General features: G+C 45.6%; 1 protein-coding gene across 1 annotated transcript in view; it reads right to left on the bottom strand.

The window, feature by feature from the left end:
• Nucleotides 1–10,464, bottom strand: part of SLC12A4 (solute carrier family 12 member 4) — a 1,569,223-nt gene extending 1,558,759 nt beyond the window's left edge. Inside the window, exon 1 of the mRNA XM_069639659.1 lies at nucleotides 10,321–10,464. Within this exon, the coding sequence (XP_069495760.1) occupies nucleotides 10,321–10,366 (46 nt within the window). The 5' untranslated portion in view covers nucleotides 10,367–10,464. The remainder of the gene's footprint in view (nucleotides 1–10,320) is intronic.
• Between the last annotated feature and the right edge of the window lie 5,487 nt (nucleotides 10,465–15,951).

Genomic DNA, 15,951 nt, shown 5'->3' with positions numbered 1-15,951 from the left:
ACTCACAGCACCTGTCAAATTCACCATGGAGCTGCCACCAGCCCATACCCTGCTCGGTGGGCCACACACAGGTTCCCAAACACATACACTAGGGGGAAAGGTTGTACCCCCACCCACGGGTGCCATAAGGATATCCCAAGGGTCTCTGTTCACCACAACCAAAAAGAGGAAGAGCTGCACTGCCAGGAGTGCCACAGGCACTCCTGTGCAGAAAACAACACAGAACACACATGATAAGGGAGTACAGGACAAGGAAATGGAGGCCCTATCCCTGAATGCATTTCCCGCATCACAATCAACCACTGAAGTATTTCACAGCACAATCTGCAACAAAAGTGTGGACCAGCCAGGAGGCATACAAATGAGAATCACATCTTTTGCAGTCACCGAACAACAACAACAACATCAAGAGTGGTTACGTAATATACTGCGGAGTCTAAAAGACAGTGGGTTGACTCTCTAATGAAGCAAATGTGAATTGTACAAGGACCAGCTGAAATTCTTCAGTCCCATCTCAGTGTAAGGGTGTCAGCTTTCAGTCCAGGATGTTAAGACATCCTTGGCACAGCAGAATGCTCATGAGGGTGCAACTTCCTGGAAATGGTGATATTCCATTGCACATTGCTCCAAGGTGTTGCTACTTACCATGCCCGAACCTCTGTTGTAGTTTACGTGGAGGGGGGATGGGTGGCGGAATGTAGCTAAACCCCATCCATCAGGTGGCATTCCAATGAATAAAGGACTCTGTCTTGGACCAGATGATCAGGGCTTATTTCGTCCCAAATAGTGCTGCTAATTGTAGACAACAGCCTTGGTGGGCTACTTCGGGAGGAAGTCCTTGCCCACATGAGATTGACTGCCTATGCCGGTCATGCCATCCCAGGCTGACAAAATGGGCCAAATAGAAAGAAGCGAACTAGACAGAAGAAAATGTCCATCTGTTAGTGGAAGTCTTTCATACTTGCAGGGATTTTGACGGGCTGATGGCAGAATGCCCTGTCAGAGAATGGGCATCAAACACTTGAGGTTGAAGAAAAAATCAAAGCCATCCGGAATGTCCAGCAGGAGCATTCGGTTTCACTAGAAGGCATGTTACTAAAAGAAATACACACAATCCTTCTGCATGCACTCAGGGCAAGAGCACTATGCTTCTGCATCTAAAGTCAAGCCAAATATAGAAAACATGATTCCCAGGGAGCAAGACCTTGGTAGAGGCTGAAATTGCATTGTGCCTACCATGCCAAACTACCATATAGGTGGATGACATCTACACCAACCTTGACGTGTGACCTCAACATGACAATACTGGAAAAGCTTTTCCCAAAGGCTGACAGCTACTTGTGGCAGTGGAGGAATTATCCAGGGATCCTGAAGTAGTGGACTCTCTGGTTGCTCCACTGTGCTGCCATTGTCAGAGGAGATGATAGAAATGCGCAGCATTGCAAAAATGACCAATAACATCTTGGGCGATGATGAGAGTTGAAGACACAACCAAAAGAAATGGGCATGCCCTCGCGCACCAAATTTAAGGCAGCCGCAGGCCAATTCTTAAGCCGAAAAACAAGGTGGGTGATCCTCATAACCCATTGACACTAGGGGAAATCATATATTCTAAAAAGAAGGAAGTGTCATGTGGGACACATTGCTTAATGATGATTTCATCATTTCAAACCGTAGATGCAGGCCCTATCCCCTTAACGGTGTCTGCAGATAACACACTGATTAATGCACACATTATTTTCTTTTTAAAAATATATTTAACATGAAAATATTCAATTTACCTGAATTTCATAAAAAATTAAGCTGAGCTACATCAAGAAGCGTCCAGATCTTCATTGGTGTAGACAATGCACAGACAAAAAATGGATTACATATCAATAATTCCCTCATTGAAATGTGTATAATAAATCTGTGCAAAACAAAAGAGGTGATGGCTGGAAGGTTTGCAATTAATCCTAACTTCTGGCATTGCTCTGGGCAACCCTCCAGACCATCGTTCTTCGCCTGCCAAGTCATTACAGAAGGAGGGAAGACCATATGCAGTTCAGGCTTGGCCCCACCCCAAAAGGGGCAGTCCAGCCCGAACTGCTAGGCCACATCCCTTCTGCACGAGACCACAAGCATCCCCAAACATGTTTCAGCCTTGTTGCGCCTCATCAGTGAGGAGTAGCTTGGGTCCCTAGGCCCAGCAGGCATGGGACCCACGTCTGGGCATACCCGTCACACTCGGGTGATTTATGCAAAACAAAAGAGGTGACGGCTGGAAGGTTTGCAATTAATCCTAACCTCTGGCATTGCTCTGGGCAACCCTCCAGACCATTGTTCTTCGCCTGCCAAGTCATTACAGAAGGAGGGAAGACCATATGCAGTTCAGGCTTGGCCCCACCCCAAAAGGGGCAGTCCAGCCCGAACTCCTAGGCCACATCCCTTCTGCACGAGACCACAAGCATCCCCAAACATGTTTCAGCCTTGTTGAGCCTCATCAGTGAGGAGTAGCTTGGGTCCCTAGGCCCAGCAGGCATGGGACCCATGTCTGGGCATACCCGTCACACTCGGGTGATTTATGCAAAACAAAAGAGGCGATGGCTGGAAGTTTTGGAATTAATCCTAATCTCTGGCATTGCCCTGGGCAACCCTCCAGACAGTTTTAATTTCTTTCGATATGCCTTTATCAGGACAGTCACTAAAACAACAACAAACAAATATAAACATACAATCCCAGTGTGCTCCACCTCTACTCACACCCAATTTGCTAATATTAGAAAATAGATTTAATGAAATCAATGCTACCTCTTCCCAAATTGAAATCCAAGAGGTATATCTCAAGTAGTCTCCAATATTGGGCCCTTAGTTGCCTAAAAGGACATTTGAAAATGTGCTATGACACCTAAAATCTCTGTGAAGGAGGAACCATATGCGAGCAGTAAAAAATGCACAATGACCTCTCTATGAAATCAAGAGTAGCAATAGTAATATTGGATCTTTCCTCGTTATTTCCATTGATGACAAAGGCTTGAATAATCATGTTGACAGTTTTTGCTTTAACAGAGAGAGAAACTAATGTCACACTTGTGACTTTCTGTCTGACGTGGCATCTCATCCAAGGATCAATACCTTATGCCAAAAGCAAAAGTGGCAGGCTGATGCCCGGGTTGCAAGCTCCATCCCAGTAGGCTGGCGGCTGAAAGCAGGGCTGTTATTGGTATTCATATTTCAAAGGCTGGAGGCAGGCTGCTGTCAGGCAGCTAATTCATTAACTCCACAGCAACAGAAATGCTCATGAATATGAATACATGCAAATATTAAAAAAACACCTCATCTTCACGAATAAACAATTTTACAAGACAGGACAATTACCTATAAAAAGTGAGGGTGGATTCGTTTAATAGCATCAACATGAGCTCACAAGAACATGAGCTCACAAGAGCATCTAGATTAGTGCGACCCTGCAGAGTAAAATGCTTTGTGGATATTCTATGGACCACTCTCATACTCTGTACTAATCTTGCACATGTAGCTCGTCTTCTAGAATAAGGGCACTATTCCAGGACTCCAAACTTGAATCCTCATAAAACGACTGGCGGGTTTAATAGCAAGAACATGGCAAAGCAATGTTCCGCTAACTCAACCAACATGGTGGATACCCCACACGTATCATGCACGCACGTATCAGAAAGTGCTCCATCGACTAGCATAACAGGGGGTTGTTCTGATATGATATTTTATGTGTATCGCGCTCATACACAAGTGTTTGAGAGCAGGAGGCCAAAATATGCCACGTATTCATTTTCAGGTGACAAAACGTTCATGGTGTTCCGTTAGTTTGACTGAGTCGATCACTTTGTAATCAATTGAGTACAAATTACAGTTTCTCCATGTGTTATGAGGTGTCGGTGAGACCTGTGGTAAGATCACCTTATCTTTTTTTTTATGGATCGGCACCATTATGGATTTTTACCAGGAGGACAGGATTTTACCCTCACACAATATCATACTGCATACATTCAGAAGTATTGGAAGCCAAACTTCTATATTTCCTTTTACATTGGTGTTAGATACCCCGGCGGGGCCCGGCACACCAGTTTTTTTTCAACAATTTGATTTTCCCACTGATGATTATTTCTTCAATATCAAGCAATATTGGAGCGACATTGCTAAAATCTAAATCAGTAGGGCCATCTTCTCTATAAACAGTGTTCTGTAAAAAAGTAGCCCAGGTTACTTCACTTGTAGGATTTATTTGAGTTAGCCCAGCTGATCTAAATTATTGCTGTAAAGCCTCCAACATATTTTACTATCATTACAAGCCACCACTACCCGACCCTTCACTGTCTGCTCCTGCACTCCTGGTCGCTCTCCTAGCTACCTCCCTCCTGCTTCTTCTGACACCCCTGTCCCATACCCCCCCCTTCCCGCTGATGGGCTGCAAGCCACCACTGCTGCAAGCGACCACCGCTGCGAGGGGCCCATCTGATGCCGCTCTGCGCTGTGGCCTACCCTCCCCAGCCCCTCTCCCCCGTAACTTCCCCCACTGCCCCTTCCAGCTGGGCTTTAGATGCCCTGCTAATAATACTCAGGGCCTCCCTCAATGCCTGGGCGTCCACCAAGCCCCTAGCTACAGAGCCCTGTCCTGCCATCCTGCTACAATCCAAAATGGATTCAATTAAATGACACTGCTCCCTGATGCACCCCCAAAATAGCTGGCTCCCGAGCCTGAACAATATCTTCCTGTGGGGCCTGGCTTGAAATATATATGTAGGAAGCAATACCAGGCTTCCCACCTGTAAACCTATCTAAATCCCACCTTTTATTACAATATCCACCCAGTGGCAGGCAGTGTCCCCCTTTAAAACAGTGAAATGCTCCTGACAAGCAGAAACATGGCTAGGAAACGTTACACCGGTAATCTATATTAATAACTTCTTGCCATCAAAATGTTCCTACTTTTAGAATGTTTTTATTCTTCCCACCTTATAGCGTGTGTACCACGCTATTTATCTCTATGCGTGGCACAACGAACAAAAAAATGCACCCTAACTGGGTGAACTAATAATGTGGCTTCTTAGCACCACACAAATCCCAGCATAAACGTGTGCTGCCCCTTTAAGGGGTCCGCACTGCCCCCAGGTGGCGGAAAGCCGGCACCACACTACTGTGCACACGTAGCTGATGGAGCAGCCTGAGGACCAGCACGACTATATTCCCCTATTATCCATAGCTCTCAACCATTTGGGTTGCAAAAGCGGGTGAAAACACCCGATTTTATTTTTGGCAGGTGAAAGGCCCATTGAAACGAATGGGCGTGCAGGAGGCTTGGCGGGTGAGTCAGCTGTTTACAAGGCGGGTGACACCCGCCAAAAGCGTGTGAGTTGAGAGCTATGTATTATCTGTACACTTAGGCTCGCCCGTAAAACAGGTCCTCTCACTGAACGAAACCACGATGGGTGAAACCTCACCCACGGACCCCTCAGGGACACACAGACCTAACGAGCGAAACTGGGCCCACCAACACTGCACTGCCTACAGACAACCCTTCTGCCCCGGGGGTGCTTGCGTGCTCGTAGGGAACCGGGATGTGGCTCCCTAAAAGGTAAGGAGAGAGGTGCTTTATCTACAACACCACCCAAAATATAATTTTGTATCCTTTCCTTTTTTTAATGTATATCCCCGTCCACCACTATAAACTTCTGACCTATGTCAGACTCTACGTCCTACCTTAACCGCCACTACCAACAAGGCCCAACGCATGGAAGGATCGACAGCAGTGAGCTGGACAAACGCTTGTCCTAACCGTCGCCTGCTCCTGAACCCTCGCTGCCCCATTAAATACCCCACACAGCGCTCTATGCGCAGGCCTGTGCAGCACTCAGTTGGGCAATACACCGGATTTAATAGACCCAATGAAAGGAGATCATTTGGGATCTCAACACTTTGAGGGATTCCTTTCTGAACACTATAGATTGCCGCCAGACCCAGACGTGAGGTTAACGTGTGCAATAATTAGTTATGAAAAGTCTTGTTACAACTTTGTTTAATGAGGTTCTCTTTAGTAAAGGGTTCTCGCAGGGTTGTTGCATGCTAATAATAAATCCTATTGTTATGTAGATGTATTTTGCAAGTGTGAATGTCACTGAAAAGCATCTAAGGGCGAATTCAGCAAATAAAGCAGATTTGGAAAATGAATGTCCCAAAGCTGCTGCCTAATTTGCATATGCTACTGCGCCCAGTGCGCACCTGTGCACGGGTTTCTTGTTTTCTGTTGGCTACTTTGTGTATGGAAAAGACGTGCCAACATGTTCGTGGCCTTGAGCTGAAGAGATTGAATACTAAAGCATTGCCAAGAGCAAGCCCTGCAACCAATAGGAGAAGACCCATAATACAAGCACTTTCTTTGAATGTTTACAGCCAATTCCCCTGTTCTGTGTCAGGGCCATCTTAAGCACTTTTGGGGCCCTGGGCACGGATATCTTTGGGGCCCCCCTCCACCAAACCAAAGGAATTAAGGGATCAAGAATACTGGTCGTGCCCCCCCAGCCCACACCCGTCGGCTCACAACCTATATTTTGATATGCTGTCTCGCAGCATAATAAGCACGTCTGCTCCCTTTAAGTCCCCTTGCCCTCTTCATTCTTGCTCTAATCGGAATGATAAACAAGTAGCATTTGAAAACCAACAATAGCAGTCTACAAAGGGGTTACTATTCTAGTACATGCAGGATACTTTTTATCAATAACATCCAGGAAGGTAGATGTAGTATTAATGCAGGACCGTATGTAAAAGGTACATGTAACCCATAATAGACAGAGAACCCACATTATCTGCCTCACAGAATGCAAAGGTGTTCATGCATGGATAGAGACCACCAATTGGAAGGAAGGAGAATGCTACACATACCGTAGCATGGATAGTGGAGGCAGATTAGAAGCTACCAGGAATGTGTCTTTTATGAAGATCATACCATGAGGATATCACTCAGAAGGGCTGACAATTTTGAAAGGTTTAGGGACTGGCAATATTGAGCGGTTCGGCAATACAATATTACATGAGATGCCCAGGATCACACATTGGTTAAGGGGTGATGGTGAAGCTAGGATTTGCCCAACTCTGCAATTTCTGCATTTGAACACTTTCATTTCCAGTTACCAAGAACTAAAACAATCTCATTTTAGAACAAAACGGACTTGGAAAGTACATAAACTACATTACCAACCATGACAATTTTTAAACAAGATATTATAGAACGGTGTTATGCAAAATGGGAATTATTCTAGCTTCATTCTCTCCATCATCAAGAGAAGTATATAAGAGCCAGCATACCAATCAATGTGGTTTAACAAATATAACCTGGGTTTGTCTTTTGTATTTTAAAGCTTTAAATACTTCCAAAACAATGGCTTGTGACATTTTCATTTATAAACGTGCATAAAAACCTTTGACTTTTACCAAAAAGCAAACTGTTTTTTGTGTCAAACAAGCAGACCTTAAAATATGCTTGCCTAAGGCCTGCAACATATGGTCCGCTCTCTTCTGCCTACCAAAATTTCCACCCAAATAGCCTACATAAGAAGAAAGATCAAGTAATGGGCTAAACGATACCAGCAGCATGCAAGCAGACAAACCTCACAGAAGACAGCACACTAGTGTAAGATATATTGGATGATTTGACCAGGATCACTGTATCGTCTGCTGGGAAATCCAGGATACAAACATGAATGGTGTCGTTCCATAGTCTTGAATTTGGATACTTATTCACCTCTTGGAGTAACAGTTTCTGCCATTGTTGGAGGCGATTGCCTAGGTTTTACAACATCCCATCTGAACAAACCAATTTCTAGATGTTCACCGTACAGATGATATGTTAGTTTTTATAGCAACCCCTATCTGGTGTACCGGTACATTGCTGATAATAGCAGATGTTCTGCAAAACCAAGTACATATGCAGGCAGGTTTATAAACCTCAGTCATAAGAAAGGCTCAGCCAGCTTTGCTGGAATGTGATATTCTAATTTTGCATATGAACACATATCTCTGCAATGGGTGCTTCACACACTGAGCTAACTTCTGAACCCTTGTGGCACTCAATTTATCAATATGCATTTCACTGTTGCTTATTGCACATGATCAACATAATTCCCACAGGAAGCGCAAGGAACACACAAACTACGCATACCACAGTGAACACAGAAAGCAATACATGATGAATTGATCAAGGCAGAATGCACTTGCCAAAACAGAAAGGAAATGGGTTTAGAGCCCCAGCAGCACCCCTTAAAATATCCTGACGTGTGCTATATAAGACTGGTGTACAATGGAAGCTTACTTCTTCAGATCAGCTAGCCTTGTGGGCCCCCTCCAAGGTGAGGGACCTGGGCAAGTACCTCTTTGGCCCTCCCATAAAAACGACTCTGGTCAGGGTCGGTGCCGGGCCGCATCAGGGCAGTGCCAGGATTAGAGTTGCTTCTTTTGTGTAGCCTGTCACACGTCCCAGGGGTTCACCTGCTGGAATTGCCACACCGTATTGCCTTTGTGTACAACCCACACTGATCTGTGCAAATGTATATGTACCAATGAGATTTGGGGTACACTTAGGTATAAGATACATTCCTGGGGATATCAGGTGCACTGAGAAATTAAGGAACACTTGAAAGGTCTGAATATTTTTTTTTTAAAACCAGCTTACTGCCCTCTTCTTTACTTTGTTGTACGTTATCAAGAGATAAGTGTGATTGCAGGTGGTTAATGTGCAGTACAATAAGAGAGGACAGCTCTGTCTGTTAGGACATTGGCTTGACAGGTGTGCCCGGCCCGCTATTCCCAATCACACACTGCCACCTGTGCATCATTCAGCAACGGGTTCAGTGACGTCTATTAAAAGGAAGGGTCAAGCTTTCCAAAACACAGTCCCCGAGTCTCGACTGGCCCGTTTGTTGAATCGAGTTGTGCGCCCTGCATTGATCACCCCTGTCCGTCCCTCTCTCCCCTACTTTCCTCCCCCCTCCCCAAATCACTATCAGTTTTTTAGCAGCCAATCACAATTTCATCTCACTATCTAGGCTCCTATCAGCCATTGAGGAAACTGAAATCCCGCATTTAGCCATTCATGAAATAGACATCCTACTCTCAGCCATTCATGAAATAGACATCCTACTCTCAGCCATTCATGAAATAGATCCTACTCTCAGCCATTCATGAAATAGACATTCTACTCTCAGCCATTCGTGGAAAAGACATCCTACTCTCAGCCATTCATGAAATAGACATTCTACTCTCAGCCATTCGTGAAATAGACATCCTACTCGCAACCATTCGTGAAATAGACATCCTACTCTCAGCCATTCGTGAAATAGACATCCTACTCTCAGCCATTCGTGAAATAGACATTCTACTCTCAGCCATTCATGAAGTAGACCTCCTACTCTCAGCCATTCGTGAAATAGACATCATACTCTCAGCCATTCACGAAATAGATATTCTACTCTCAGCCATTCATGAAATAGACATCCTACTCTCTATCATTTATGAAATAGACATCCCACTCTCAGCCATTCGTGAAATAGACATTCTACTCTCAGCCATTCACGAAATAGATATTCTACTCTCAGCCATTCATGAAATAGACATCCTACTCTCTATCATTCATGAAATAGACATCCCACTCTCAGCCATTCATGAAATAGACATTCTACTCTCAGCCATTCATGAAATAGACATTCTACTCTCAGCCATTCGTGAAATAGACATTCTACTCTCAGCCATTCATGAAATAGCTCGTTCCACCAGTCTCGAAAAATGAAATCGGAACCTGGCATTATCTGGAGTAACTCAAGATTTCTGAACATAGAAGCTGGCAGGGGTGAAGTCTTAAAAAAAAAGTAGGGGGGGTCTCATTAACATACCAATTGAATGTAGCATCACCAGAAATTAGCATATCAAGGTGCCCTCTAATTCTGGAAAAAGTGGGGGACTCCGTGAACCCGGGAGTACCCTTCACTTGAGCCCTGTGCCCACTTGGTCGTGGTGAGTGGCACACAAACCTACGAAGCATACATGTTTGTTTGTTCTATGCAATGACTGGGAATTACATGATAAATTAATCTATGTCTTTTACGAGTTGCAATCAGTTTATTTTTGGACAAATGTGTAACACAAACGTGCTACACTTTATTTGGGTGACCTGCTAACATTTGCTATGGATCTGCTTCAGCAAAACATGTCTTTCTGCTTCTATTCACAAGGAGTACGGGGGCTCCATGCAGAGGAAAAGAGCGCGGCTCAGCGTACCTCGCCATCAATGCAAACAAAATCATGTCAAACGCGTACCTGCACCATCTCCCATAGTCTGTGGCAGCCGGCGATACATCCACATGGGGGTCAGTTCCTCGTTACAGGCCCTCGCACACGAAGCATTTCTGAGCGCAGGTTTGCACTGGTGCCCGTGTGCTCATACCCGCAGCCGCGTGCCACGGAGGGATATAAACCGGATTAGCCCGTCATTAGTTATGTAATCAGATGCAGAAGGACGTCTGATAGATAACACGCCTGGCAGCACAGGCGTGTTAGTGTCCGGGGCGGTAGCTGGTTGATTTCCCCAAACAGCACGAAATGTCAGAGAGGAGAGACACACTGTTTTCCACGCAGGGTTAAAATGTGTGGTGCAGTTGAACTTATTCTTCATCGTTTTTTCTCAACTTTTTAAAAGAGATTTTTAGAGCAAAAAATAGCATCAATATTTTGTTTCCATACGGCATATTATCGTTCACATCTCGGGAGGATAGCCCAGGGGCAGCGTGCTCACCTTGGAAGCAAGACGGCACGGAGCACCACCACATGTTCGAACCCCGGGTCTGTGCTTAGAAGCCTCTGGGTACTAAAGGCCTCCCTAGAGGGGATAAAGAAGGGCAATTGCACCCCCTCCTTTATTGGCTGCTTTGCCCCCCCCACACCTCCAATAGGTGGCCTGCCCCCCTCTGACGAAGAACTCTTCCCAGGAGCCGAAAAGTCGCTCCTTCGTCCAGCCGTAATTCTAGAGCCTGCAAGCTGCGTTTACTCAGCCTGTCTCTTTTCTTCTGGCCTGAAGTACACACTACAGGAATCAATGGGCCATGAATATCAATGGGATGGGGGCTATCACTGTTAAAAGCAGGCTACCTGCATGCTGTGCACACTATTGTTTTGCAAATGTTCAGTTTATGCTTGTCTAGAAAAAAGTCATTTCCAAAATGAAACATGCTCCTTAAACTTACATTCACTAGTTTTCTTTAAAATGTGTTCATTTTTTTGTCAAACACAAATACCCATTGGTTTTTGTGGCCCTTCCTTTGTGTTTTATCATAGGATATATTTCTAAGGCTGTTATACTTGTCAAACTGCTTAATCACAAACAAATGCTTCTATTGTGCTGTCAGCTATTATTAGGAAATTAAACTGTGGGTTACTCTCACCATGGGGGAAGAAACTCTTCCATCGCCCTGAATATAAGCAAGCTAGCAGCCCAACCCATCCCCTGGCCGAACACATTTTATAGCACGTGCTTTTTTTTTATAAGGAATTGCAAAAAGTCATAGGATTTTGTGCCAGTTTTAAATATATAACATCTTAGAAACAATCATTCAACCTGCAGAGATACCCTGGTAGCCTTTTACTGTAGGGCCTGTCTATGGATCCCTTAATGTGTTCAAAATCGATGCATTACCACCGGTGCAGTTAATGTACATGACTGCAAAGTAGACAGTAGTTCATCTCCAGCCACATTGATGCTGTGCATAGATTCATTGACTGTGTACCCGTGGTGGCTTCTCCATAATGGGCAAGGGGGTGCTGACCCATGGGTACCCTCGCCTATTATGGAGGAGCCAATAAGGGGCAGGGGAGGCCCTGGGGGCAAACATGGCATTTCTTTTACTGGCCATCTATGATAGATGCCCACTAAAAAATACCATGCCTGCTCCTTGGGCCCCATCCCCCTGACACCTTGGATGCACACATTGGGCCTCATTATACGTTTGCCGGTCCGGAAACAAGGGTTCCGGTAAGCTCACTGGCATCCTTGTTACCTCACCAGCAAACTACGTGTCTGCCAGCTGTGGCTGCTGTGCCCGACAGGTCTGACCCTGCCGGGCACAGCGGCCACAGTAGGCAGACCGTTCACGGAAGCAACGGCACCGTTAACAATGATGCTGGCGCTTCTGAGTCCCCACCCCCATAGAGTCCTATAGGACCGCCGGACTTGTAATCTCCCGGTGGCACCAAGAAGTCAGGCGCTGATAACATTTTACGAGTCCGGCGGCAACCACTGGTAGCATCGGCAGGGTTACCGCTGGACTCGTAATGAGGCTCATTGTGTGTGAGACGCTTGAGGGCCCAACGGGCAGACATGGAATTATTTACTGGGCATCCATGATAAAGAAAGCATGATAAGAGCTATTATGTAGCTAGACTGGCATTTCAATGCAGCCAGTCTAGGTATTTCTTACTGTGGCATGACATTTTGGATTGGGCATCTTTGATAAAGCAAGCATGATAAGTGTTATTACGTGGCTAGACTGGCATTTCGGTGCAGCCAGTCTAGCCCGTTCTTGCTGTGGCATTCCTTTTTGTATTGGACATCTTTGATAAAGCAAGCATGATAACTGTTATTATATAACTAAACTGGCATTTAATGCACCTAGTCTAGCTATTTCTTACTGTGGCATGATATTTTGTATTGGGCATCTTTTCTAAAGTAAGCATGTTAAGTGTTATTATTTGGCCAGACTGGCATTTTGATGCAACCAGTCAAGCCATTTCTTACTGTGAGGTGACATTTCATATTAGTTATTGTGACGATTCATTAGGTGTCGTCACTACTCCCCACGGTGGAGCCTCATCTCATGAGGCTGGGAGGTGAGGCCACTACCCACTAGTCCCTATAGGGGTGGTTTAATGAGGGAGGGACTCCCCTAATGGGGATAAGGATGACAACCTTGGCTATTGTAATATCAGAAACGTCCTCCTGCTCCTGTTTCTCTTATGACTAATGACAGCCAGATCCAAGCAAAACGCATACCTCAGGAGTTGCTAACTGCTTCCACCCCAAAAAGGACCACTTTACATAAGAAACACCACTGTTTCTTATCACAAGAAAGTATCATAATTGCTATGGTTGCCTATATACATTATTTCATGAACATATAAAAAACATATAAACATATCAATATACATTACTCACATTTACATTCATTCTGGGTTAGTTCATTTTTGGCCTACAGTGTTGTACCATAAAGTTTTTCATACTCTTGTATCTGTTTTTGTAAAGGTTCAAATAGGTGTAAGAGCCTCTTTTTCGGAGCAGGATCTTGAAATGTTGTGCCAGGGAACAAAGGACGGAATCATATCTACTCCTATTACCTAAATCTAACTAGAGCAGGATTATTTGTGATGGTGAACCTTCACAATTGAGTTTGTTACATTTTCTGAGAGTTCTTTTAATGTCTCTGTGTTCCTTAACAGTCCTTTTCCTTTAGATACCTAGCACCGTCCCTGTGGGGTGCTCGTTGATTATCACACTCCTGTTCACTTGAAGTGAGACAATGGATAAACAAAAGTGTTGTCGTGCACTGCGTTTCGGCCTTATGAATTGAGATAGTCCACATCCATGCGGTGGTCTTCCCTTTTGGTAAAAACGGGCCTTCGTCAGGACAGAAAAATTAGGCTACCAAAGCAGGGTCCTCAATGGCTGCTAGCCCCTCTTCCGCAAGAGTAGGCGACCCAGTAGTCTTTGGAACAAGAGTAGGGGCTACCAGCCATGCCGGTACTTCCAACAAGCCCTCTAGAAGCACTCCAGGCCTAAAGGCTCTGAAAGTGTTCAATCTGGTGATCTCTCTGGCCTTCGATCGGGTAGCCACTGCGACTATTTTAGGATCAGGAAAATCATTACCCATCAGACCTGGGACAGGTATGGAGTCTTTCATCGCTACACAGCACCGGGTCATTTCACCTCACCAGCTGAACTCTACTATCGCCAAGGGGCACTTACTCTTTCGGTCATGCTCATCAATATACTGACCTGGCTGTACCCACTGCAGCGTGACAGTATTGATGCTTGCTGCGTTGTCTCAAACCGCAGGAGTTTTGTGTCCATTGATATACACATGTTCTAGATAGAGTTGAGTATTATTGGGAACTGGGGTCTCTTCTGGAGACCCGGTACCGTTCCCACTCAGTGTAATCAATCCACATTCGGCCACTCGTTGTCCTAGTGGGAAGTCCTCCTCTAAGAGGACCAAACTAATGATGGCCTCTTCCACGAGTCCAACATTCACTATGGCTTGCTAGGGTAAACCTTGCAAACAGGATCCCCTTTCCTATGCCCAGCTCCTTATACACAAAACAACCTTTGGGTGGTGAGAACACAGGTGTCCCAGTGTTAGGGGTGCCTGTGCTCTTCATTTAAGTGTGTACAGCTGAACTAGAGTTTTGGGATTTCCCTTATTTATTTTTGGGACCTGATTTGGATTATGATTGGGTTGGACCTTTGTCCTTCCCATCCTTGCTTACTTTTTTGTCCGCCGACTTCTCTTCCAGGTTTGGTTGTGCTCGCCTGAGCCTTTTTCTAGACTCGAGTACACACAAACCTTTCGGCATCCTTTGCAAGCTCCCTAGGGTTTGTGATAGTCTTGTCCACAAGATGCTGGTATAGGCCAACCTCACAATTTTTCAATACATGCTCACACGCAATCAAATTGTACATCCCTTTAAATGTGTTAACTTTGTTACCAGTCACCCACCTGCTCAGATATTTCAATGACAAGTGTGTGAACGCTTCAAATCTCTGCCCACTTTTCTTTCAGAGCTCTCTGAAGCTCTTGAGATACGGTTCTGGGGTTTTACAGAACTTTCTGAGGAGGGCTGCCTTCATGCTCTCATAAACGAGCCTTTCCTCAGGAGTTAACTAAAGAATTGCATCAGTCCCTGGTGCCAGTAAGCGACTCATCAGGGCTACACCCCACAGTACATCATCCAAATCCAGTAGCAGGAAAGCCAGCTCAAGCGCTTCAAACCAGTCACAAATATCCTTCCCTGCTTCATAAACTTGCACTAAGTCTTTGGAGATCTGCCGTCAGGGCTTATCCCAGGGACTCTGGTTTGAGCCACTACTGCTGCTTTCGCTAGAGGTGGATCTATTGGCCATCCTTCTTCAAGTGCCAGCTTGCGCAGCTCTATGCTGGCCCTGTCCCACTCTATAGTGACCTTGTCCTGCTGTTTCTGTTCCTCTAGTGCTAGGCTCCTCTCCTCCAGCAGGAGCTTCCTAGCAGCAACCTCATTAACAGCCACAACAATTACTGGGCCACTTAGAGATTGTGCTGAGGCCTGGGACCTGTGGGATGCTGCACTCGCCCCTGTCCTCACTGACACTCTTGCCCCCCGGAGTGATGACTGGTGAGAAACACTGCTCATGCTGTCATTCTCGTAATTTTTCCCCTCTGGAAGGTCTTGTCCATTTGGGGGCACAGGGCTTTGCCTGTCACCTGGGGTCTGCTCTCCAACCAACCTCACTTCTACCCAAGCTTGGAGGCTGGTCAGCAGCTCAGGTTTATTAGCTTTAGTGCTGTGGGTAAGTGCCCTCTCTTGACATAAGTAGCGCGGGACATCCTTGGTCCTGCCTTTTACAGTCTCCATGTCAAGATCCATGACTCCCAGGTTCAACTTGGGTCCTTCCTCTCCTCTATCTCCATCTCTACCTGTGGTGTTCCGCAGGGGCTTAACCTCTCTCCCTGGCTGTTCAACCAATACCTGGTACTTCTTGCCCACCGCATTGCCGCTCACTGCCCCAACTTCCAGTGCTATGCGGATGACACTCAGCTCATTTTCAGGCTACCTTCAGCCACCTCTTCTCCCTGTCTCATCTCTGACTGTCTGGCCTCCATCCAGGAGTGGTGTGCCGCCAATGATCTCTGCCTTAATGCCAGGAAA

Source organism: Ambystoma mexicanum, chromosome 1q, assembly GCF_040938575.1.
Source record: "Ambystoma mexicanum isolate Mex_15411 chromosome 1q, UKY_AmexF1_1, whole genome shotgun sequence".
NCBI lineage: Eukaryota > Metazoa > Chordata > Amphibia > Caudata > Ambystomatidae > Ambystoma > Ambystoma mexicanum.
This window is presented reverse-complemented; position numbering and strand designations above follow the sequence as displayed.